The sequence below is a fragment of the Miscanthus floridulus genome, chromosome 12, assembly GCF_019320115.1.
Source record: "Miscanthus floridulus cultivar M001 chromosome 12, ASM1932011v1, whole genome shotgun sequence".
Taxonomy (NCBI): domain Eukaryota; kingdom Viridiplantae; phylum Streptophyta; class Magnoliopsida; order Poales; family Poaceae; genus Miscanthus; species Miscanthus floridulus.
The window spans coordinates 47,163,144-47,189,772 of record NC_089591.1 but is presented as its reverse complement, the minus strand read 5'-3'; the positions used below and the strand labels follow the sequence as shown (position 1 = coordinate 47,189,772).

Sequence of the window (26,629 nt, the reverse complement as noted above, 5' to 3'; positions counted from 1 at the left end):
ATCAATATATGCCACGGTGGTACGTCTAACATTTTGCTTCCTAACAGGACGGCAACATGCCTCGTGGCGCAAATCCCAGCTGAAGCATCCTTTCATCGCTAACACACCCCGAAGTCCTCAACAATTACGTCTAGCTCCAAATCACAAAGCCAAGCCGCAAAGGCCGGCAAACACAACAGAGACTCTGCACACAATTAATTAAGAAATAACTCACGCCCTTATCTGTAAAAACCAATATAAAGTAACGCAAAACGGACCCCGGTTAAAAATACTGAAAACATCACGCGATCGAGAAAAAAACACAAACCGAAAAACCTCGTCTACATTCACATCTAGGCGCGCCCCTCCTCCTCGCTCCGATCCAGCTCGCCGGCGGCCATGTCGCAGCCGGCGGCGACGGTGGCCGCGGCGGCGCAGCCGCAGGGTCCTGGCCCCGCGGGGCGCCAGGGCGGCGGCGGCGGCCTGGGGCAGAGCATCGCCGGCATCGTGCGGATGGCGGTGTTCTGGTACTTCGCGGCCAAGTTCTTCGGGCCCAAGCGCCCACCCGCGGACCCCGGGATGCTCATGTCCAACCTCTTCCAGAAGGGCGAGCCAATGGTGAGAACGCCCTCAGCCATCACGCGAAATTTTGGTTTGAAGATGCGTCTTAGGTCTGTTGCGGTTTGCTCGTCAGTGGGTTTAGGTTCTGTAGTGCCGGTAATTTGGTTATTTGCTCTGATGCTAAGGTAATTTTAAGATTTAGTCTGACCTTTCCTTTGGTTGCTGTGATCCGGGAGCTGTATTCGTTAGGGGGTACTCATGGGTGCTGTTCGTAAGAGGAGTTGACTCTTCGTGCATGCAAAGCGTTTTTTTGTTGTTTGAGTTCAAGAGAGATATTTCCGGGTCTAGTGATCACCTCGTATTGGTGCTCTGCATCATCAGCATTCCTTTTATTGTGAGAAAAAGGATAATGCTTTGGGTGTGTTATTGGATCTCAGGAGGCTAAGCTGATAGTTAATGATTTTTCACAAATAGTATAAACGCTAGAAGTTTTGTGAACTTTGGTCATGACATGCTGGCTGAATGCAGCAAGTTGTGCGAAGATGTAGGTATGGTGCTATTTGTGACTTTGTGTTTGAATTGTTGTTGTAGTGTTTAAGCTAGGGTTTTGACTTTTTAATAATCTGTTCAGGATGGAAGAGTGGTTGTTCGATATGTTTATGCTGGAGTGGAAATTTCTATTAGTTATTTAGATTAAGTTTGGTGGGTTCAAGGTTGTTTGTTGGATTCTGTGTTCATGATAATGCTGAATGTGGCAAAATATTGAGAATGTAATCAAACACTCCTCTTTTCCTGGGAAGTAATTTTCTGGTACTTTGCATCAACTACGAGTTGAAGACGATACATCGTAATTTAAGTCTCCACAATGGAAGAGATTACCTGGCTCTACACATGATCAAGTTGATTATTTTGTATGCTTGTTGTTTATCTTATTCTCTGATGAAATCCTAAAATAAATGTCGATTAAATGCTGAATATGTTTCAAAGATCAAGAGGTCACTTACTTTTGACGTGCCTCACTGGCTTCATCTTTTTGGTAAATCTATTCACCATGCATTTATATTTCCCTTGATGATATGTGATGAATCATATGGCATAAGGTGAAGTGGGGCATTATGGATATTTTTAATGCAGAGACGACGCAGAAGTCTATCAAACTCTGTAATTGTACTGTGTGGATTTTGTGCAGAGTTCATTCTTTAGGCCTTCCCTAGATCAGTAGTCATTTTTGAATTGCTAAAGACCAATTGCATGGTGGCTATGCTGCTGCAGGATATGTGGATGTATTTGTCAGAGAACGAGAAGTTCAACGATTTTGCTAATGAGGATGCACTTGTTTGGCATGAGGCAAACATACCATATGCAGTCTGGGGACCTACCAGTACTAGAACACGATCATTGACATACTATCCTTCAGAGGTAGACTACTAATTGCAGTAACATTAAACATTATTTCACGCAACTATGGTCTATTTGTTTTGAATTTTGTGTATGTGCTGTTACAGGCTCTCAAGCATAATGGCTCTTTGTATGCTCATGTTTACTTTGCCCGCTCGGGTTACCCTGTGGACCCTACAGATCCAGAATATGAGCAGAAATCTGCATTTGGGAGGACACATCGTATGTGTTATTGTTTTCCAGAATGATCTTCCTTTATACGATCTCATGTACGTATGTAATACTGATTACATTGCACCTGTCATTTAGCTGTTGTGGCATTTTTGCCAAAATCAAAAGCTGGTAAAAAGAAGAGCTTGCTTGGAGATTCAGAAGAGCCTGAAGAGCAAGCACCACCTAAGGTTATTATTTTCATCCTTTGTAGCTCAGTATGTGAACTACCAACTTATGGTATTGCTTGTATCTTCCAAGCTAACAAAATCCTTATTTGATCTGCAGGAGAATAAAGAATTTGAGGATAAAGATGAGGGTCCGACTGAATATATATCTTATTGGAAACCAAATGTAACAATAAATCTTGTTGAAGACTTCACACGGTATTCACAAAATCAAGCTCTGTTTCTAAGTTTGATTATGTTCCTTTCAATATGTTGTGACATTGGCACATGATTTGTACTTCTCACCCTGCTCTTTTTGACAGCATCAAATAATAGCTATTAAGCATTTTACCTTGCCTTGTTAGTTGCCATGAAGTACTAAATTGGACCTATGCCTCATTGACACTCCTGTTATAAAGTTGCCAGTTGGTGACAAAACACTTAGTTTCCAGTGTAACATTTATTTTAAACAAGATCGATGTTATTACAATGAATCAGAATTGCTGAATCAAGAGTTTGTATAACCTGTGAACTTTTATGAGGGCTACTTACAACCCTCGTCCAATTTGATATAAAAACTGTTTGCATCATATGGTAATCACAAGCTGATACTGCTAAGCCTAAATGATATTATGGTTAAATTCAAGGTTCCGCTCTGGTTATATTGACATTTAGATGAAACTACATGAGTTTTTCCTCCTAAGAGCTTTAGGTTTTGCAACACAGCCACTTTTAGTATATGTTTTTTCTTGATCATATGACAAGACTTTGTTGTTATTGTTGTTGTATAGCATCAGCTTTGCTGTTTATGCGTCCTCTTTGTTCTGTACATCCTCTCTACGTTATGTGTTCTCTTTGCTCTGTACACCCTCTCTACGTATGATTGACATTGCCCCATTCATACTTTACAGGTATCCCAACAATAATGTACCTCCCAACGTCGCTCCATGTATCCTTCAACTGTAACAGATAGTAACATATATTGTTTTTGTTTTGTGACAGTTCCACTTTTACACTTACAACATACATATACTTCACATTTAGTTGTGGTTACTGGCTTACTGTCTTTTTTCTTCAAAAAATGTGCTGTTCAAATCCAATTATGCTGAAAAGCCTGGAATATAGAAAAGTTACATGCTTTTGGCGAGAATGGTTTTGGTTTTCCTTTACAATAGATTGACAGATCTGAATGTGGATCCAGCCACGGGCGATTATTATCCTACAGTATTCTTCAACGAGTTTTGGCTACTGAGGGATAAATTAATAGCGCTTAATGAGACTCTGGAGGAATTGCCTTTAAACCTTGAAGTTGGTCCTATTAGCATGACCAAGTGGCAATTGTTTTTACAGATTGAGCAGTCCTTCCAGGTTCATCGTAGTTATGGAAGTATGCTTGAAGGCGAGGCTGATGAACTCAAGGTATACAAGTGTGTATACTCAAAAGTGCATTTAGTTAAACACAACATTTATGGATATCTTGGGACCAACTCCTTTGCAGTCTTTGATCTTGTAAATTATGTACTTGTAGTTTGTATTCTTGAGATGCGGTTTCTGTCCTTATTGTTTTACTGTGTCTATCAGCTGCTGACTCTTTTCTTATATTTGTATTGCAGAGGGTTTTCCTTGAAGGAAATCCTTATCTTCTTGGATTGACTATGGTCGTTTCTCTATTACACTCTCTGTTTGATTTCCTGGCCTTCAAAAATGGTATGTACAACATATAGTTTTTTCTAATAGAATGTATAGTAAGATTTGTTATGCATCAATAACAAGTTATTACAAACAACTTTCTTATATCTTTGTTTTCAGATATCCAGTTCTGGAACAAGAACAAGTCCATGGAAGGTCTATCGGCAAAATCTGTGGTTCTGAATTTTGTGTGTCAACTAGTTGTTTTCCTGTACCTTCTTGACAATGACACTTCATGGATGATCCTTGCTAGCTCTGGAATTGGTGTGTGCATTGAATTTTGGAAGATCGGAAAGGCGATGCATATTGAGGTAAAAACTGCATCACTCTTACCCCTTGTATTTATTGTTCAAAGTAGACCTTGTGATTTTCACCTGACATTTAAATATTTTTACAATCATAATCAAGGTCATAAACATATGAAAGATTTCTAGTGTTAGTTATCACTTTGAATTTGTTTTATTTGCTCCATTATTGTTCACTTACAGTACCAGTTAGTGTGTCATGCTGCATTTTCAAGTTCACAGTTTTACTTCATGCTTAACTACTGTCACCATTGACCCCTTGATGTGTTTTTGATATCCAGATTGTTGAAGTTTTCTATGTGTATATACTTTGTTATAACTTGTTCTTTGTTGGTATAGATATATATTTCTTCTATATGATGAGATTGTTTGGGACTTAAAGGCTTTGTTGTTGTTGTTGTTGTGTTGATGAGATTGTTGATCTAGAATAGAATTATACTTGATGGTTTACCTTTAGTACACTAAATGAAAGATTGCTTTCATGGTGTTCAGGTCGATAGAAGTGGAAAAATTCCCATGTTGAGGTTCCGAGACCGTGAATCATATGCACAGAATAAGACCAAAGAGTACGATGCCATTGCAATGAAGTACCTTACCTATGTCCTTTTCCTCCTTGTGATCGGTTTCTCTATCTATTCACTTAAGTATGAAAAGCACAAGAGCTGGTACTCATGGATACTTTCTTCCATGACAAGTTGTGTGTACATGTTTGGTAAGCAACTATTCCACTGTCGCCAGTTTATTTGATGCGATGATCTGCGTTAGTTGTAGAGCTTATATAATTAAAGCTTCCATTCTTTAGGTTTCATTATGATGTGCCCCCAATTATTTATCAACTACAAGCTGCAGTCTGTTGCTCATATGCCATGGAGACAAATGACCTACAAGTTCCTCAACACTATAATTGATGACCTTTTTGCATTTGTCATTAAAATGCCAATGCTTCATCGTCTCTCAGTTTTCAGAGATGGTAAGATGAACTATCACTTTTTTGGGTCAAATAACTGCTGGTTACAGCAGGGAAACCATCCTGTTCTTTGGACATGCCATTCATGTTCTTTTAATCTTTTTGTAGACTTCTAATTGACTGCTCTCTGACTTGTGTGTCCGCAGATGTTATCTTCTTGATATACCTCTATCAGAGGTGGAAATATCCGGTTGACAAGAAGCGTGTCAATGAGTTTGGCTTCGGAGGCGTGGATGAACCCGCAGCCCAGGAGACTTTGGAAGGAAGTGATTCAGCAGCAGCAGCAGCAGCCGCCCAGCCAACGGAGGCTGAGGTCGAGACGAGTATGGAGGACAAGAAAACCAAGTGATCTCCAATCTTTGGATCATCCAAATATAGCACACCTCTCAGCAACACCTGCCCTCCCAGCGGGCGTGAAATTTCTTTGCTGAACTGGATGCTGGACTCTTGCGGTGTTGCCTTACTGAGATGCTGACCATAAGATAAGATGTGTAACAGAGGGGACACAATAGTCTTTGCCTAGGGCAGGCGAACAGGCACACTATCACAATTACGTTTGCAGTTTGTCTTTTAGCAGCCATTACTAGGTGGTATGCTTGTTTGATTGGTTTTTGTACAATTTTGTGCATTTTTTCGTAAAATACATAATTGGTTGTTCGTAGTCTCGTCGTGACATGCTTTGCCCTAATAGTGTTGCAACGAGTGTCCACAAATGAGTGCAGTACATTAAGGGTGCGGTTCTAAACTGTTCCCCACAAGAAACAATTGGATCCCTGCCAAACCAAAATTATTTCTGGAGAAACATGAGAATCGTTGCTAACCAATTGCTAGATCTAGGCCTTATTTGGTTGACAGAAGAATTGGTTCTGATTCTTGCTAAGGGATGCAAGTGTGTTTGCTTGTGAATTCGAAAATAGGTTTAATAGATAGGTAACTCACAAAATGAAGCACATCTGCAGGTGGGTTATCTTAGGTAACTAACAAAAAAAGAAGCTTATCTACATGTCCGTGGACAGACCTGCTTGCATTGCATCCTTGTTAGTTTCAGGAGAATCGTTTTGGGTGAAGCGGCTGTCCACGGAACATCAGAAACATATTTATCTGTTTTGAATGAATTAGAAGAAACATTAGTTTGCAGCTGCATGTACAGTGTTTCATATAGAGAGGAAAAAAGACTGCTGCAAACTACTGCAGCCGAACACAGTTATTTCTCTGTGTTTTGAACTAGAAAAAAACATTTTTCAGTTTTGAACTAGAAGAATTATCTCTTTGTTTTGAAGTAGAAAAAAACATTTATCTGTTTTGAACTAGAAGAAACAGTTCTCTCTGTTTTGAACTAGAAGAAACTATTTCTCTGTTTTGAACTGAGAAGGAGAATCACCCAAATACTTGTGCTAAGCGAGATTTATGGATTCAGCCGAGAAATTGATAAATTTGTTTGGATCTCTACCAAACGCATGGGGCGTTCCTTGGATTCACTTGTTGGGAATAATAAGAAGCCAGACAAACCTGATTTACCTATGGGCCTGTTTGGATCTCTTTATTTTAGAAGAATTGAAATCTACATAATGAATTAGGCTATTTGGCTTAGAATTTGACATTCCGTAACATTCCTAAGCTCATAAATAAGCCTATCTCAAATTCACAGGGTGGAAAATAGAAATGAATTCTATAGATCACTATGTTATAATTCTATTCTCTAACTTATAGCACACTCTTCAACTCACTTCCCTACAATAAAAATGCAACATATAAGTATGTCCCTTGTATGCCTAACAAAAAAAAAATACAAATATATTACATACACAACTATATTAACTTAATTAATCGATGCCTAAATTATAATTATTAGAATGAATTCAATTCCTGTTTCCAAATGGCCCTAAGAATTATCTCGCGTAGTCTGTCGTAATGACTGCACCACAGTGAATCTGCACGGCCGATGTGGACCCGGATTGAGAATCGACGAGTTTGTGGACGGGAATTCGTGGTGAAGTGACCCATTGGTTAACTTGGTGGTGCAAGTGCAAAAGCGAATTTAGCCCTGGATTCATACAGTGAGATTCACTAGGCTCGGAGTTACTTCAGGTGCAGTAAAAAGATTTCGGAGAAGCTTGTTCTAGACACCTGTATGATTGATTTCAAACCTCGCATGATGGTCTGCACTGATGACCACCTAAAAAAAGGACGATTTGGACCAAAGATTCGCGACGAAGCGATGCCGCCCGTGATGCATGCATGATGGCCTCGATCGACGACGCTGGCTCGCGCCCATGCCCCGCTGCCGCTCCGTCCTCGGACATGCCGACGCGGCCTCCTCCTCCCCTCCGCATCGCCGCTCGCATTTGCATGGTTCCCATCGACAAAATTCGCGGGGAGTGCCCGGTCCTGTTCGAGGAAGGTGCAGTGCACCCACGATGTGCAATCTCTGCCAGAGATTCAGAGGGACGTGGAGAAGCAAAAGAGAAGTTGCTGCTGGCACGAGAGACCGCGGCACACTTTGTGGGTTTGGGTACTAACGACAGACTACGCGATCGTGAGCATCAGCGATTCAGCGAGATCTCTTATCGTTCTACGCGGGGCTCAATGAGGGACGGATTGATTGCATGGTAACCAGAAAATGCTGTCACCACGAAAACTTTCCTGAGGCACCACGTATTTAGCCGTTTCTGTATCGACACCAGCATTGAAATGAGATCCTCTGCACTCGATACATCTGATCGGTGGGAGTGGGGCTGATGCTTCCACATGCCAGTGACCCACCTAAGGATGGCAACGGGGATATACCCGTCGGGTATTGCCGGAACGTTCTCTTCCCCGCTACGGAGAATTCATCCCGTCCTCATCCCCATTAACTGTCTCGGGTATAGATTCTTGCCCACCCCCATACCCGTCGGGTATCGGTCGGGTAACAGATACCCGACGGGTACTACGTACCCGATAAACAAGGACACTTGGGGTCTCAGCTTTGCAATCGGAGACGTTTCTTCTTCACCCGGGTATAAGTGTCGGAGTCTCGGAGATGTCGAGAAGAAGGAGCGAGGTTGCGAGGAGGACGAGCAAAGGTGGCAGAGAGACCGAACTGAGGAAGCGAGGGGCACGAGCGCTCGTGAGACAGGCGTGCTTGTGCTGCTGGCGGAGATGGTGAGGAAAAATTGAACGAGAGTTCCTGAAACACACAAACTATATATATGACTGTCCAGATTTGGACCAAAATACCTATGTTGAGTTTCTTTGGGCCTAATACTCGCATGACAGCTCAAATAGTCGGGTTCCCCAACGGGTAACGGGGACGGGTAAACAGGGAACGTTCCCGTACCCGCTATACCCGTCGGGTATGGATTCTTTCCCATTTAGATGCCCGCGGATAAAGATATGATCCCATCCCCGTCCCCTAATGGATTAAATACCCGTCGGGTATCGGGTATCGGGGCCCGTTGCCATCTTTAGACCCACCAGAATTTTTCCTCTTCTTGAAAGGACGCCGGGCCTCACATCAACATGATCCCTAGCACGCAAATAAAATCTGCATGAGCGATCAATCTAAAACATCGAATAGATTCGCCGCTGAAGACTGAGAAAAAGCCACAAACTGTGAAACGCAAGATACTGCAAGCTATCAGGAGATGATACAAAAGAAAAAAGAAGAAGAAGAAATGATTGATGGCTGATGCTACTCCCTGTTTTCTAATTTACAGGTCGTTTTGATTTTGGTAGATATAGAAAACTTTTATTATGTATATAGAAAACCGAAACGGCGTATAATTTGAGACAGAGGTGGTATTAGATACTACAGCTACGGTTTGAGCCCCGAAATGCTTTCTTCTGCAACTTGAAACGAAATGTTCAGATTCCGAGCAGCTCAGGATAGACTTTTTTTTTTCGAGGCTCTAGATGGACCTGAGGCGTCAACGGATAACGGATTCAACAATGCTGCACCCTCACTGGCTACTGCCACGGGGTAGGCGTCAAATCCGTCCTGAGATCTCACTGTTCGCCCGTCAAATATGCCGGATTCCATCGCCACCACCAACAATACCACACACTAGTTTTTCGTCGCTCCAAAAGATGACAGGCAGTACTGCAGTAGGCAAAATCAGGGCACCCATGAGACCACAAGTGGGCTCTCAAAGCCCTCAACAACCTCAATCCTCAACCATTCATGGCAGTCCAAGAGCCAGTCGGCTCTCCAAGTCCACATTGTCATGCTAGGTTTGGAAAAATCCTGTGCCAGGGCAGAAAGGAAGAGAGACTTTGCCCTTCCAGCACTAGCATTCTGTAGCAGCGACCCTCATAACCCCATCCGAATCTATCGCGACTCCCGACGGCCCTTCTTCTCCGACCCACGGCACACCGGCGGCGCGTGCCCCAATCCGCGGGCACGGCACCCGAACTCGACCCGTACTCCCCGTTCCGATGCCGTCCCACCGCCTCACCCTCGATTATTTTTTTCAGCCTTTTTTTTAAAGATTTTCACAAATACACTCTTGGTAGCATCCTTTCAAAAAATAGACCTCGACTTCGGCGCCGTGATAATTAGCGCCGAGCTTACACGTCTCGGCGCCAATTGCTTTGGCGCCGAGGTCCAGGGTCATTTTCTGCGTGTTTTTGATGTGGCTGCTTGTGTGGCGCGGACTAGACATAAGCTCGGCGCCAAGTCCAGGGTCATTTTCTGCGTGTTTTTGATGTGGCTGCTTGTGTGGCGCGGACTAGACATGAGCTCGGCGCCGAGCCGGAGGGTCGAGACATTAATCGGCATCGCGGCGTCAACACCACCCATTCTCCATCTTCCTCCAGACTCCAGCCACGTCTCGCGGGAGTCGCGCAGCGGTCTTCCCTTCCCCTACCCGAGGTTCGATGGCGCCCGGGTCGTTCTGCTTTGCGCCTCTGCCACAGGCCGCCGGAGGCCCTAGGAGGGCAGCGGCGGCGCGGGGTGGTTTGCCGACACACGAGGGAGGGTCGCGCAGCCTATCCATGGATCCCGACGCGGGCGCCCGTCTGCGTGGCCCCCGCATCCCTACGCCGCATTCGCAGGCCCGCGGATCTGCACGGCCCGTGCTCTGCCGCGCCGCAGCCCCGCGCGCCGTAATGCACGTCCGCGCCGTCGCTCCACCGTGCAGCAGCCTGTCAGCGGCTCCTGGCGCCGCCGCCACCTCGCTACAATGGAGACGGATTGGGCTCTACCCCAAATCCGGCCTAACGCCGCCACCATGTGCTTCGGGTCCGGCAGCTTGGTCACCCTCCAGCTCCAGGGCCCAGCCAGGCGCATGTGCAACTCCTGCGCCGCCTCTTCGGGACGAGAGCTGGCCGAGCGCAGCTGTGACGCGGCTGCCGCATGCTCTGCTCTGCCTCTGCCTCTGCTGCTAGCTTGATGATGTCACCATGACATCATGACTATGCCATATACACATAGGAATTTCACAGAATATACAGTTAAAAAAATCATACTACTAGTTGCATAAAAATTAATACTCCTACATTGCTGTTTGATCACTTAAAGTAGTAGTTAAAATGCGGTTCATCTGAAATTGAATATTTAGTGAAATTTAACAAGATTTCTTCTCACGACTTACAGTGAACAATAAATAGATGTCACGGCTGATGTAACAGTTACCAGGACTGAAGTTAAATGTTGCTCCAATATGTGACAACAGAAACTAAATAGATTTTAGTGGTCAGTGCTTAAGGGTTCATACATATATGGTTAGATGGACAAATGCTCCTGATGAATAAGAAACCAGCATTGCATATATATATATATATATATATAGAACTACTATCCTATAGCTGGCTGCAGAATAACTTATTCTGTAGCCACTTTGAGTTACGATAATTACTATGTTAATTTACGAGATTTACAGTAACTCCTTACTAAGTGGTTTACTATAACGTTATGGTAAATATTCCCATGTGTTATAGTAACCCAACTATCGTAAATATGTATTGACATTATGGTAAATTAGTATATAAAATTATGGTAAATAGAGGTGGCTACAGAATAACTTATTTTGTAGCCGGCTGCTGAATAGCCTCTCCCTATATATATATATATATATATATATATATATATATATATATATATATATATATATATATATATATATATAAGTGTAGGCGAGTGCGCGCGTGCGTGAGTGATGCATTTTGCGCGCTGTTTTTGTCTAGATTCGGAAGATTGAAAAGAAGCGATCAAAACTGCAAGATCAGACCACGAGATTTTCTGTAGTACGTACATTGCAATGTCTGTGGATAGGGGCTGTGAATGCTGGTTGTGCCCTGGCCACTGAGCATCAAGGAAATGGAATTTCCTTTTTCTTAAGATATACACCGTCTTTTGCCCTTTGGTTTTTTTGTTTTATGTGGACATGAAGAAACCACCGATGACTCCAAACCTTAACATCTCCAATAAAGTAATGGTTCGGGCCGGGCGTGCAAGAATCGTAGCTAATCTATCTATTACAGTCGGCGGTGGCAAACCGAGAGCACTTCCAGTGATCAAGATGTCAAAAATGCTGCTCTCTTTATGTACATTCCTTTTTGTGAATGAAAGGTATAGAAAATGCTACCTGCCTGTGCTAGCTAACCAGAGCATAGCAAGCGAGACCCCCAATATGCAACTGGAAATGCTCCTTTCGACGTGGACTCCTTTGTCTGTAGAGCTATTCTATGAATGAACTCTCTGGTCCATTCTTCAGAGCTTTTTCTTGTGAAGCGAACAGTTTCCTTTGACAAATGGACTGTCGGCAGGTGCAGAAATGACAGTGTAGAGCTGAAGCTTTTGCAGAAATTTTCTTCGCATTTCTTGAAGGAGTCAGCCTCCTGTCTGTCCCCTGCTAATGTGGCTGTTTTTGTCACTGCTTTACACTTGACTTTCTGATCCCATTGGAGTGCTCGTGCGGTTCCCAAAAGCTTGTGATCTTCTTGTGGTTTGCTGATGGCCACCTTTGCTAGTTCCTTTTTCATATATTTTGTATAAAGATGCATTTAGTGTTACCTACTTTTTACCACCTTGTGAAACCCGCGACATGGTAATTGACCCTGGGTACCCAAGCAAACGAAGAAAGCACGTTAATGCGTGACAGTAAAATAACCACCACCGCACTATAAACTAAGCAAAGTGAATAAGCTCCCTTTTTTAGGAGTGCTGCGTTAATTCAAATTAAATTTCCATACAAAATATAGAAAAGTTATTAGACGACTAACATCTCCGACGTGAAACAATGTATGCAGCTTCATATGCGTCTTATCTTACTGTTACCATATTCATTTTGAAACCTCCACGATTCTCATGAAACACTGTTTTATATTATCTTCATTCCAAAAAAAACTTGATGTGTAATAGATATACTATGATATATGTTCTACGATGAATCTAATAATACTTATTTGGTAAATATAAATATTAGTATTTTTTTTGTATAAACGTGGCTAAATTTAAGATAGTTTGATTTAGTACAAAACTAAATGTCGAGTTTTCTATGATGCATGCAATATATAAAAAGGAATTCTCGCAATAAATAATACACCTAGTCATCATTTATAATAATAGCAAGGAATCGATTTAACTTTTTTTTTAAAAATAAGTTACCTACCTTTGCCCTATGAAAATATTATTAAATAACTCCTGCAGATCACTAACCACTATTATAAAAAAAAAGAGTGAAGTCCATTTTACCCCTCAACTTGTCATGAAGTCCGAACAGCCCCCCTAATTCGAATACCACACATTAGAAACACAAACTTGTATAAGATGATTTTGACCAAGTCTTCATCCATGTCGGCACATTTTGCCACCTCAGTACCCTGCCACGTGAACTCCCAACCTTAAATCTCCTGCCCCGCTAACACTTGCCGTCCTCCTCACTTGACGAGCTTGACCCACATGCAGATGCCCTCGATGCTAAACATTGTGCGGCATGAAGAGGTCCAAGAATCGAGATCAGTGACATATATATGTACATGGTACATTAGTTTTTCTGGCATTATATCGACAATATTATGGGTACTTTAAGTCTCGCAGGTAGGCAAAACCCAATGGACCTGGGCCAGACTAGGCTTAATTTGCTCAGATCTATCTGAGACGATGGAATATTATGATTTGACACCGCGCCTTGACTTGGGTGCACCCCACAATATTATGATTCCACATCCATGCATGGCTTGGGTGCACCCACTGTTGTCCTCGTCACGGCTAAGCGAGCTATCTCGCTCCTCATCGATCGTCCCCGTGGGCCGTATAACTTATCGCCACCGTTTGACCTCGCAGAGGAACGACATGATTGTTGCCACGCGCAACAGTAACCAGCAATACCAACGAGCAAAATGAGCCAGAGAGATGCCATCTCTTTCGTCTCATATATCCCGTTCCCGTATGATTGGCTAATGGCTGGTAATCCCGCGGTGCATGCCGCGTTAGGTTTTCGTATGTGTGTAGGTATAATACCCGAAAAAAAATACCCGAAAAAATATATTTAGATTTATGACGTGAGAGAAAGGGATGCAAGAAGACCTTATATAGCCTAAGCTTTGGTTTCGGCTAAATATTATGCTAGAAAAAAAGATCTATAAAACTCATAAAACCAGAAAGATCTAACTATCAGTTTGGTAAACTCTAGCAATTGATAATGACAGCCATTTGTTGTATGTTGTTTTCTAAATAATTAGCCACTTCCACGATTATGACAAATAACATAAAATAGCCCATGAATATGTAATTAAATTACCCACCATATCATTACAAAACATAACCTAAAGGTAACCCTAAAACTACATATAATTACTCTCATGCCATCGTGATAGTCAAACTACATAATTCCTTAAGTGTGCATCTAGATACCACTCTACCATTATTAAAAAACCAAGATATCCCCCTAGTTACCGACGTGTACTATTAAGTTTATTTTTTTCTGATGGTGGTTGGGAAAGTTAGATATAGTATAAATTAAGTGTATAGTTATTATCTTTCACAATGACAGATGTGGGTAATTAAAAGGCAAATTTAGGGGTTACTTTGTATTAATCTTTCATAATGTTACATATAAGTAATTTAGATGCAAATCTAGTTGAGTTACTTTGTATGTTTTATTTTTTTATATAATGACAGAGGCGGATAATTTTTAGAAAATACAATAGATCTAATGGCAACTATTTGGCAATGATGTTTAGAGTCCATCCAATTAAAGGCAAAGAGGTTTTCTGATTATAATGAGAATTTACAAGATTTGTTTATTCTTCTCATCATGTCTCGTGAGATTAAGACTGAGTTGATCTCTCTTCTCTGGTCGCTGCAGTAATAGTAAAAGATGCAGTAAAAGATTCAAACAGGAGGGCTAAAAGTGGAGGCTAAACTTTAGCTCACTCCTTTTCCATTAGCCCCTCCAAGGTGGGCTAAAGAAAGCTAAAAGTGGTCCTGTGGGAAAAAAGACGCATATTACCCCACTCATCCCTATGCATGGCTGTGGACGATTAGATGGATTGTTCAGTTTCAAATTTAAGATAACTAGCGCATCATCAATCCGTACCACCTCACGGGTCTAGAATTTACATAAATATTAAAATTTTGTGGATAAATTTGGAACATCCTACTATTATTAACCCTTCTGTTCTTTTTTACATACCACATTAGCTTTGTCCTAAGTCAAACATTACTATCTTTGACTATATATTTCAAAAAATTCTTATAGTTTAACGACATATGAATTATATATTAGAAAAGTATTTCTTATAGTGAATCTAAAACATCAATCTTATTTCATGAACCTATAATTTTTTTTTAAAAAAATTGGTGGTCAAAGATACAAACGTTTGACTTAGGAACAAAGTTAATATGACATGTAAATAAAAACAGAGGGATCGAAGTACTAATTAGACACTTCAAAATCTTTTTCTGAATGTCATTAATCCTCATGATACACGCTAGGTAAAAATATAAATTCTAGAAATTCTCATAAATATCTTATCTCTAATTTGATAGACTCAACTCATCATCGTCATTAATAGTCATTGATCTATTCAGTTTTATAAAAATACCCAGTTCTATTGTTGTGAAAATATATGAAATATACTCCTAAATTTGCATCAAAACTACCCACCTCTGCAATCATGAAAGATGATTTAAATAACCCCTCTAAATTCATGATTATTCTTTCAAATAACTTGATACAATTTTGACCAAAGCATTATACCATATCAACATTGGCAGTTTATTTTTAAGCATTATATGTTTTATAGAACAATACTACAACACATATAATTCGTTGATATAAAGTGTAGCGTTGCAGGTTCAAATGACTGATTATACCATGGTAGCACTAATAGTGTGGCCTAGAACCTAGAATCTTATTGTAATGGACATTTTTTAATGAAAGATACAATGATGTGAGATAAATTGTAGTCTCAACTTAACACATGGATAAAAGTTGCAACAACTAATGAGATAAAAAATTGAAAGCTTAAAATTTAGATTTATGATGTGAGAGAAAGGGGTGCAAGAAGACCTTATATAGCCTAAGCTTTGGTTTCAGCTAAATATTATGCTAGAAAAAAAGATCTATAAAACTCATAAAACCAGAAAGATCTAACTATCAATTTGGTAAACTCTAGCAATTGATAATGACAGACATTTGTTGTATGTTGTTTTCTAAATAATTAGCCACTTCCACGATTATGACAAATAACATAAAATAGCCCATGAATATGTAATTAAATTACCCACCATATCATTACAAAACATAACCTAAAGGTAACCCTAAAACTACATATAATTACTCTCATGCCATCGTGATTGTCAAACTACATAATTCCTTAAGCGTGCATCTAGTACCACTCTACCATTATTAAAAAACCAAGATATCCCCCTAGTTACCTACGTGTACTATTAAGTTTATTTTTTTCTGATGGTGGTTGGGAAAGTTAGATCTTCTGCAACTAAAAAGAACAAAGTGTGGACATTTTTTGGTGTGATATTTGTTTTGGTTCGTCCGTCTGCCCACGCCTGCGATCCCACAACATCTCCCGCATGCTGCGTCCTTTGGTGTGATTCTCCTTGATTGAATGTTGCCTGTCATGTGATAGAGGAATCACGGCAAAATAGGAAGTAGGAAATTATTGTGCTATCCATATACACATTGCATGTTTGCATGCACCAGTATACATGACAACGAGCAAAAAGAAAGTGAATTAATACAGAAGGAAAGAGAATTAAGACAAAAAGAATCTCTTTGCATTTCTGAGAACCTTGCCAAATCTGCTTACATTTAATTACTTCTCCTCTTTGCATTTGCAAAAGGGACAGCTTTTTCCTCCTTTCATTTGGTTTCACGCTCACGTGTTCCATCGCCCTCGCTTGCTGTTTCTTGCTGAAATTGCCCTTGGGTCTGTTCATTTTGAATCATTTCTCCATATTCTAATTAAACTACAAAATTTTGAATTAGGATACGAGGTAAGACATGCAAATAGATATTTCAAAACTACCTATAGAGTCTAAAGAACTTAATAAATAAATCCTTTTAGAGGCAATGCAAATTCTCTCTAATCTTTCATTTGGTGTAGTTAGTGTTATCATAGTACCCGCATGTATTCATGGAAAATAAATCGTGGACAAAACGTGGACACTTTTGGTGCGATATTCCAACATGGGTCCATCGTCCTGCCAATATCCTTGAGGCAGATCACATAAAGGATGAGAGTCCCTCTATGAGATTGCTCACAGGAGACTCAAACTTATATCTGATCATAGTAACGTTTAATTGCTTTGCATCAAAAGCATCGGCAATGATAAATGGGGACATAGGTTTTAGTATGCATAGTGGAGGAAAACTCAACATTGGCCTTCTTAGCAGCTTTTCTGAGCCTTTGTAGTGCTAACTTGTCCTTACTTAGATAGTCAAGAGGCGCACCATAAAATTATGCACCACTAAGAAAAGTGTCACCATTGGTTGCCTTGATCTGAAAAATGTGTTGAAATTAGGAATTACAACACCTAATTCAACATCTTGGAACAGACACTCAAGTGGATACCTTATTCTACAATATATGTCTGTGTAGAATAGTCCTAAAGCCCCACATATTTATACGGTGAGTATAACATACTTTGTTTTAAAATTTTATGAGAGATTTTTTAAGACACGCAGTATTATCCATGTGATAGGCACTAATATTTATATATATACTCAAACCTGTATGTACAGGATTATATAGAGATGCAGCAGAACTTATTCATGGATTTATTGGCGCATGAAAGAAATGGATATCTGAGAATTCTTTCTATCGATATAAAATATTATCTTAGCCATATCACAAAAAAAGTCTATACAGTAGAGTTTGTGAGCCTGCGACGCCATGCTCTCTATGACTGTGTCAATTTCACGAACTTTGCTTTTTAAATTAAATGTCACTTTAACGTCGGTATTTAATTTAACAGTATTGTTATCTTATCGTGCGATCTGTGTGTTTTTAATACAAAAGATTTAGTTGTCCTGTAGCAATACATGGGCACGCTATCTAGTGTTAATATAGTATAAATTAAGTGTATTTTTATTATCTGTGGTAGAACCACCTAATCCAATGCCTCCCAGGAGTACATGTCTTCCATTAGACACTAAGTACTCAAGAGAGGACACTAAACTACGTAGTCCCGTCGAGCACACACTAAGGGAAAACTCAAAAATCCACATTTTTACATTAGGATCATAAATGAGAGAATAAAGCTTACAACATTCTTAAGTCATTTCTTATATCATTTTATTACAGTGCTAGAATATTATCTTAATTTATTATAATAGCAGAATATAATAATGTTATCAGAGTTACAGAGGAAGCAGGATTAATTTAATGACATGGTGGAGTATTAACATAGCAGACATTTATATACAAGAGATGTTAATAGATTTTTACATCTTTTCTTATAAAAACCTTTCGTGAGGGTTATAAATAAACACTACGGTCGTAGCACAAAAGGAATCCCCGCTGAGCCCACCAAGAGGTTTCCCCACACAAGAGTCAACTCTAAGTATCCTCTGATCACCTACAACAGGGGAATAAACCCTGAGTACTCGATTGTACTCAGCAAGACTTACCCGATAGGAGGAAAATATAAGACCCTAAGGATATACAAGGCTTATTTAGCTTGTGGGTTATTGCATTACTAAATGTGCATCCTTATATTCAATTTTATTAGCAGTCATCGTTAGTTCATTAATTAACCATTCTATGTAAGCATATATGCTACTTTCAAGCAGGTGGTAAGCAATCAGAATCATTTTATCACCTTTCGAGTTCCAGTTCTTACTACGGTGCTAGACCATAGCTAAGTTGTACCATATCACACGGCGATTCGTGAACCGATGTATCATAGCTAGGTACCCTAAAACATACGCCCCGCTTGTACCCCAAGCACAAGCAAGACCAACCCACCACTCTCCTATCAAGGGGTCCAGGTCCCCGTCCAAACTTAGACTCTAAGACCCCACTCCTGAGTCCCAGACTCAGTGTGGTGCTTAGACCTCCACTATCCCCACCTCCAATCAGTCGGTCCAAAAAGAGCCAGAACCCACGACAAGAGAGCAACAAGCCTTCCCGGTCCCATAAGCAAGTATGTGCTCAGGATAATAAGTCTATGACTTGACTACTATCCACAGCAACGGATGATCCTCAATCGATACAGGCGGAACAAGTGCAATCCGAGCCTCGCTCGAATGCCTAACCAAGTGCAGATCCAAAGTACCATTCCGCCCGGTCTCCAATTATCATTCATATATATTCTATGTGATAGTAATATAATAACAACAATAATATCTTTTCTATCTCTCACGAGTGACAAGTAATCACTCAACTTCTACAGGGTCCTATAGCATAGCAATCTATATGATTCTAACATACTAGTAGGACTCATAGGATAATGATATATATGTAAGTGGTTTTCATTCAACTCCTTAAAACTTAATGCACAAGCATAAGATAAAGTGCAGAATAATAGGGGTTATGCACCGGGGCTTGCCTGGGTAAGATATAACCAAAAGTTAACATTCCATCATGGTCACACGATCATCAAGGCACTATCTTTTCTGCTACCTCGGTCGACTCCATGATCCATCGTTGTTCCTATTATGATATACGTGGATGCAACGTAGAGATGTAAATAATCAACGGCAACTACAACTCTAAATATGATTACACTCTGCAAGCTAACAAGCTAGCTTTAATGACTAACATACCAGCGTATGTATCCACGTTGTCAAATAAGGCGTTGTTTCTCGAAAAATGTTCTAGTTTTAAAATCCCAAGGTGTTTCAACATTTTATTGCTTAAACATATATTTTCGAACTAGAGCTCATTTAGTTACCTTAGCAAACTAATTATTATGGAGCTACAAAAATTACAGTGAACACCTAATAATGTTAGGAATTTACTGTGAAAGTTTTAGAGCCAACACTGTCACCAATTTATCACAATAATTCCTACAAGTTTCTATTTTGATAATATTAAGTATCTCAATTTAATTATATAACTCCTAAGAATATTATAAAACTATATGAACAAAATATACTAGCAGATAGATCATGATTTTAGAAACCTAACAAAATTGGTTTCATAATTTTTGGTTAACTACACAATTTTATACATAGTTTACAAGTTTACCTTAGAAACTAAATTAGAAAATGCATAGAAAAGAAAAAGGGCCAGTGGCGACCATTCGGCCCGATAGCCCAGCGTGGCGTAGCTGTGCGCACATCGCGGTGGCCTAGAACGGTGCAAGGCCGGAGTCACGCGCACTCACATTTTGCAAAAAAGGGCTCGGGTTTTTGAATAATCACGTGGAGCAATGGAACACTATTACTATAGACTCATGCTTTGCATTAAAGACCCTAGAATGTGTTGCCTTTGCAACGGGGCGGTCCTCGATGTACCCGCGCGCGGCGGCATGGCACACCGGCAGCAACGACGGTTACGCCGGGCAAACTAGGCTCGCTATGACGGCATTAAGGGGTTGACCACCATCTACAGCTAAACACGCAAGGATGGGTGGCGGTTATGTACTCGGAGGCGCACTATCATGGGCTGCAGCGGCGAGCGGCTATCCACGGCAGTGGCACGACTGTTCCGACGAACCTACATACGCTTGGCAGAGAAGAAGTGGCGGATAAGCCTCAGTGGCTCACCATGGTGTATGCCCTACTGACGGTTGAAGCAGGGGAGCGTTGCGATGGTCTAGCCACGTGCGACCGAGCGAGGCGGCGGCGCTCTGCGATGGACACCGTCGCGTCACCCCACCGACGACGAGCACCCTAGCCAAAATAGTGTGAGCACTGGATATAGGGAGTCAAGGCGACCTTAGGGTTATGAGCAATTGAACTGCTACCACTCCTACCTGCCTTACCAAGAACCCTCGAGTCACAGCGGTGCACATGACCGGTGGCGAGGACCAATCAAAATTGATCATTGACAGACCATGGCCGGGCTCGATGAGAATGCAACACCTAGCTAACTTGCTAAGCTACCCACTGGTGCGAGGAATTGGACTAGGAAGCCTCGAACTAGTGATTAAGAAAGGGAGAGGGAGAGCGGTGCACTACCACCGTCACATCATGGGAAGCGGCCCCGACAGAGATGGCTCGGCCACAACTCGACGAGACACGACAACATGAGGATATGACCGCTTGAGCGAAGGATAGACGATGCATCGGTTAGCTCTAGACGAAGCCAAGAGGTGTGCCCGTGTGCGTCCATGCGCACGTAGTAGCACAGCGTCGCGATGCAATAACTACGTACGACATCAAGCTTAGGTTCGGTAGGTGGGTTGTGCAGCTGAGGGTGAGCACTGCAGTAACCAAAACAACAAGAGGACAAGACGTAGCCCTATAGGTGTGCTTGGACAGCGCCACATCGGTAGCGCCCCACGCACGGCGGAGCGTGGCTGCGGCCACACTTGGCCCGGCAGGCAGACGACGCCACTCGACCAAAGAGTACGCCAACCAATGCGTGGTGCAGCACATGGTAGCAGTGGCTGGCAGCGGTGTAGGTAGCCCACGATGGCGAGACATCAGATGCGGTGACCGCGTTCCCGGGCCCGAACGGCCGAACCACGTGTGAAGCATGAATTTTAAAGCATCAAAACCAACCGCTTAGAGCCCAGTTGAGAGTAAAACAAGAGTTCAAGATTCTAGTAGCCACTAAGCGCTTCTCGTCCGAGCAACGGGCATGGCCGGAGAGTGAGCATCGAGGGAGTTAGAAAGGTGCCAACAGGAGCTCATTGCACTGAACACCATTTCGCGAACCGAGCACCAAATCAGGGTTCACAGCGCGTTCCAGTGAAGTTTGGGCAATTTTTGAGCGGACAACATGACATCCAACATAATTTGGACCTATGCCATGCTCAAGCACTCACTTTGATGCAATCAACAATACCAAAACACGCAACAAGTGTTTAAACATTTTAGCTGGAATTTAAATATCAAGATAGCATTGCCTTACTACTTTTCTATACTTAGGAAAGTTAAGGATTTCAATTGAGGCTAAGTACCCATTGACTCTTTTGACGCAATTTTTAATAGATCTAAACCTGGTTAACTTCAACCAACAAATACATCATGCAATAGTCCATACCTTTTACTAACTCGTAGGAGCAAAATATTTAAGCACCATTTAACTATTTTGCTCAATATAATTCGCTAAAAATGGTATTTTAACAATAGTTCAAGTGTTTGCCGACTTAATGAAAAGAGCTTATCTTAACGTCAAATTTGATTTTTTGAGCTCCCAAAACACTAGTTAACAATATTTATTTTCCAAAAGTTAAAGTCGCATTTCCATCTGCTAAACTTGTACTTCAATTTTTATTTAAGTACTAAATACGAGTTATGTTTGATCCTTGTTCCTAGAAATTGTTTTTCGCCTCATGTGCTTTATAAATTTTTAAAACCCAAAACATGTTAGGCTAATCCTTCTCGGACCTAAATCTCGGTGCTAAGCAAGCTCGTAACACCAGGGGTGTTACATTATCTTTCACAATGACAGATGTGGGTATTTAAAAGGTAAATTTAGGGGTTACTTTGTATTAATCTTTCATAATGTAACAGATCGGTAATTTAGATGCAAATCTAGTTGAGTTACATTGTATGTTTTATTTTTTATATAATGATAGAGGTGGATAATTTTTAGAAAATACAATAGATCTAATGGCAACTATTTGGCAATGATGTTTAGAGTCCATCCAATTAAAGGCAAAGAGGTTCTCTGATTATAATGAGAATTTATAAGATTTGTTTATTCTTCTCATCATGTCTCGTGAGATTAAGACTGAGCTGATCTCTCTTCTCTGGTTGCTGCAGTAATAGTAAAAGATCTAAACAGGAGGGCTAAAAGTGGAGGCTAAACTTTAGCTCACTTGTTTTCCATTAGCCCCTCCAAGGTGGGCTAAAGAGGGCTAAAAGTGGTCCTGTGGGAAAAAAGAAGCATATTGCCCCACTCATCCCTATGCATGGCTGTGCATGGGTATTAATTAGAGGCAAATGGATCATGGTAGGATACATGGTTAATCTTTAGCCCCTGGATCCAAACAGCCTCATGGCTAAACTTTAGCCCCTTCATTCTAAGAAAAGATATCGTCATTAGCCATAATCCGTGCTAAACACAGAAAACGAAGGATGCAGCGGTGCGCATGAACATGGAAGGACATGCACGTCCACTTATCCATGCCGTGATGAAGAGGCTTGTGAATATCCAATGTTAATTAATCAATTAAAAATCTAAAAATTAACGGTTCAGATTTATTTGAGGTATTACCTCCTAGTAAGTAAAGGGAGTATCGTAGAGTCTATCCAATTAAAGGTAAATAGGTTTCTTCCATATTATTATGAGAATTTATAAGATTTACTTATTTTTCTCATCACTAGGTGAGTGCCCATGCGTTGCAATAGGAGAACACTTATATATGTATGGGTGATATTCAATTGGCACCACCAAAAATACATTGAACCACAAAAAAACTCCATTCAACTAAAATTGTTCTTTTGCCAAAGTATCATGCAAAGCTAATGTGGGTATCCATTTGAATAACTAGCTATATGTTTCACATGCTCACAGCTTTTTCTCAGAAGAAATGGTAGTGCCATCTAGCATCGGTGTTATGGTTGCTTTTGGTACTTGATCACAGCTCCAGAATGTTTATATCCCCCTCTTAGGTGTGCACAACCTCTGCTAGGCTCTAGGGTGTCTCTGATTATACAAAAATAAATGTGAGATGGAAACTTTTCTAATCAATTCACCCACTGAAAATAGATACCATTCATTCACTAATTATGTGCAGAGAATAAACATTCCATCCATTGCATTAGAGAGAACATGGCAGCAAACACAGGAGGTGTGACTTCAGCTATTAGAATACTGGTTGGTTGCAGCACATACAAGAATGGAAGACACAAGCACTGAGATGGATGGTTTAGTCATTAAAATAGAAGGCAAAAGAACAATTTGTCGAAGTGTATTGTGGTGTGCTCAGTCATTAGATGACTATAAGTTTGCTATCAGTGATGAATAATTTGCTGAATTGTTTTCTCTATAGAGTATAGAGTAAGCAATTTTAGGTTGAGACATAAATGAGGTTGACTATTCACTATTATATTCATTTATCAACAATACACAAGGGTTTAAGAGTCTCGAACCAAAGGGTAATGGCAACTAAATTAGAAAATGCATAGAAAAGAAAAAGGGCCAGTGGCGACCATTCGGCCCGATAGCCCAGCGTGGCGTAGCTGTGCGCACATCGCGGTGGCCTAGAACGGTGCAAGGCCGGAGTCACGCGCACTCACATTTTGCAAAAAAGGGCTCGGGTTTTTGAATAATCACGTGGAGCAATGGAACACTATTACTATAGACTCATGCTTTGCATTAAAGACCCTAGAATGTGTTGCCTTTGCAACGGGGCGGTCCTCGATGTACCCGCGCGCGGCGGCATGGCACACCGGCAGCAACGACGGTTACGCCGGGCAAACTAGGCTCGCTATGACGGCATTAAGGGGTTGACCACCATCTACAGCTAAACACGCAAGGATGGGTGGCGGTTATGTACTCGGAGGCGCACTATCATGGGCTGCAGCGGCGAGCGGCTATCCACGGCAGTGGCACGACTGTTCCGACGAACCTACATACGCTTGGCAGAGAAGAAGTGGCGGATAAGCCTCAGTGGCTCACCATGGTGTATGCCCTACTGACGGTTGAAGCAGGGGAGCGTTGCGATGGTCTAGCCACGTGCGACCGAGCGAGGCGGCGGCGCTCTGCGATGGACACCGTCGCGTCACCCCACCGACGACGAGCACCCTAGCCAAAATAGTGTGAGCACTGGATATAGGGAGTCAAGGCGACCTTAGGGTTATGAGCAATTGAACTGCTACCACTCCTACCTGCCTTACCAAGAACCCTCGAGTCACAGCGGTGCACATGACCGGTGGCGAGGACCAATCAAAATTGATCATTGACAGACCATGGCCGGGCTCGATGAGAATGCAACACCTAGCTAACTTGCTAAGCTACCCACTGGTGCGAGGAATTGGACTAGGAAGCCTCGAACTAGTGATTAAGAAAGGGAGAGGGAGAGCGGTGCACTACCACCGTCACATCATGGGAAGCGGCCCCGACAGAGATGGCTCGGCCACAACTCGACGAGACACGACAACATGAGGATATGACCGCTTGAGCGAAGGATAGACGATGCATCGGTTAGCTCTAGACGAAGCCAAGAGGTGTGCCCGTGTGCGTCCATGCGCACGTAGTAGCACAGCGTCGCGATGCAATAACTACGTACGACATCAAGCTTAGGTTCGGTAGGTGGGTTGTGCAGCTGAGGGTGAGCACTGCAGTAACCAAAACAACAAGAGGACAAGACGTAGCCCTATAGGTGTGCTTGGACAGCGCCACATCGGTAGCGCCCCACGCACGGCGGAGCGTGGCTGCGGCCACACTTGGCCCGGCAGGCAGACGACGCCACTCGACCAAAGAGTACGCCAACCAATGCGTGGTGCAGCACATGGTAGCAGTGGCTGGCAGCGGTGTAGGTAGCCCACGATGGCGAGACATCAGATGCGGTGACCGCGTTCCCGGGCCCGAACGGCCGAACCACGTGTGAAGCATGAATTTTAAAGCATCAAAACCAACCGCTTAGAGCCCAGTTGAGAGTAAAACAAGAGTTCAAGATTCTAGTAGCCACTAAGCGCTTCTCGTCCGAGCAACGGGCATGGCCGGAGAGTGAGCATCGAGGGAGTTAGAAAGGTGCCAACAGGAGCTCATTGCACTGAACACCATTTCGCGAACCGAGCACCAAATCAGGGTTCACAGCGCGTTCCAGTGAAGTTTGGGCAATTTTTGAGCGGACAACATGACATCCAACATAATTTGGACCTATGCCATGCTCAAGCACTCACTTTGATGCAATCAACAATACCAAAACACGCAACAAGTGTTTAAACATTTTAGCTGGAATTTAAATATCAAGATAGCATTGCCTTACTACTTTTCTATACTTAGGAAAGTTAAGGATTTCAATTGAGGCTAAGTACCCATTGACTCTTTTGACGCAATTTTTAATAGATCTAAACCTGGTTAACTTCAACCAACAAATACATCATGCAATAGTCCATACCTTTTACTAACTCGTAGGAGCAAAATATTTAAGCACCATTTAACTATTTTGCTCAATATAATTCGCTAAAAATGGTATTTTAACAATAGTTCAAGTGTTTGCCGACTTAATGAAAAGAGCTTATCTTAACGTCAAATTTGATTTTTTGAGCTCCCAAAACACTAGTTAACAATATTTATTTTCCAAAAGTTAAAGTCGCATTTCCATCTGCTAAACTTGTACTTCAATTTTTATTTAAGTACTAAATACGAGTTATGTTTGATCCTTGTTCCTAGAAATTGTTTTTCGCCTCATGTGCTTTATAAATTTTTAAAACCCAAAAACATGTTAGGCTAATCCTTCTCGGACCTAAATCTCGGTGCTAAGCAAGCTCGTAACACCAGGGGTGTTACATTATCTTTCACAATGACAGATGTGGGTATTTAAAAGGTAAATTTAGGGGTTACTTTGTATTAATCTTTCATAATGTAACAGATCGGTAATTTAGATGCAAATCTAGTTGAGTTACATTGTATGTTTTATTTTTTATATAATGATAGAGGTGGATAATTTTTAGAAAATACAATAGATCTAATGGCAACTATTTGGCAATGATGTTTAGAGTCCATCCAATTAAAGGCAAAGAGGTTCTCTGATTATAATGAGAATTTATAAGATTTGTTTATTCTTCTCATCATGTCTCGTGAGATTAAGACTGAGCTGATCTCTCTTCTCTGGTTGC

At 41.5% G+C, this 26,629-nt stretch overlaps 1 protein-coding gene across 1 annotated transcript; it reads left to right on the top strand.

Moving 5' to 3' along the window:
* The first annotated feature begins 282 nt into the window (after positions 1–282).
* LOC136496674 (uncharacterized) lies at positions 283–5,941 on the top strand. Its single transcript, XM_066492409.1, has 12 exons — positions 283–597; positions 1,813–1,959; positions 2,046–2,160; positions 2,248–2,339; positions 2,437–2,534; positions 3,227–3,264; positions 3,499–3,734; positions 3,929–4,022; positions 4,125–4,315; positions 4,802–5,021; positions 5,112–5,279; positions 5,423–5,941. The coding sequence occupies exons 1-12, from the start codon at positions 379–381 to the stop codon at positions 5,623–5,625; spliced, it is 1,821 nt and encodes a 606-aa protein (XP_066348506.1). The 5' UTR covers positions 283–378; the 3' UTR covers positions 5,626–5,941.
* The last annotated feature ends 20,688 nt before the right edge of the window (positions 5,942–26,629 follow it).

Bases quoted from the DNA above. Each gene is read 5' to 3' on its own strand.
- LOC136496674 (XM_066492409.1), top strand. From the start codon at position 379: ATGTCGCAGCCGGCGGCGACGGTGGCCGCGGCGGCGCAGCCGCAGGGT. The intron at 3,265-3,498 runs GTATCCTTCAAC...ATAGATTGACAG, and splicing joins ACCTCCCAACGTCGCTCCAT to ATCTGAATGTGGATCCAGCC. The intron at 5,022-5,111 runs GTAAGCAACTAT...TCCATTCTTTAG, and splicing joins AAGTTGTGTGTACATGTTTG to GTTTCATTATGATGTGCCCC.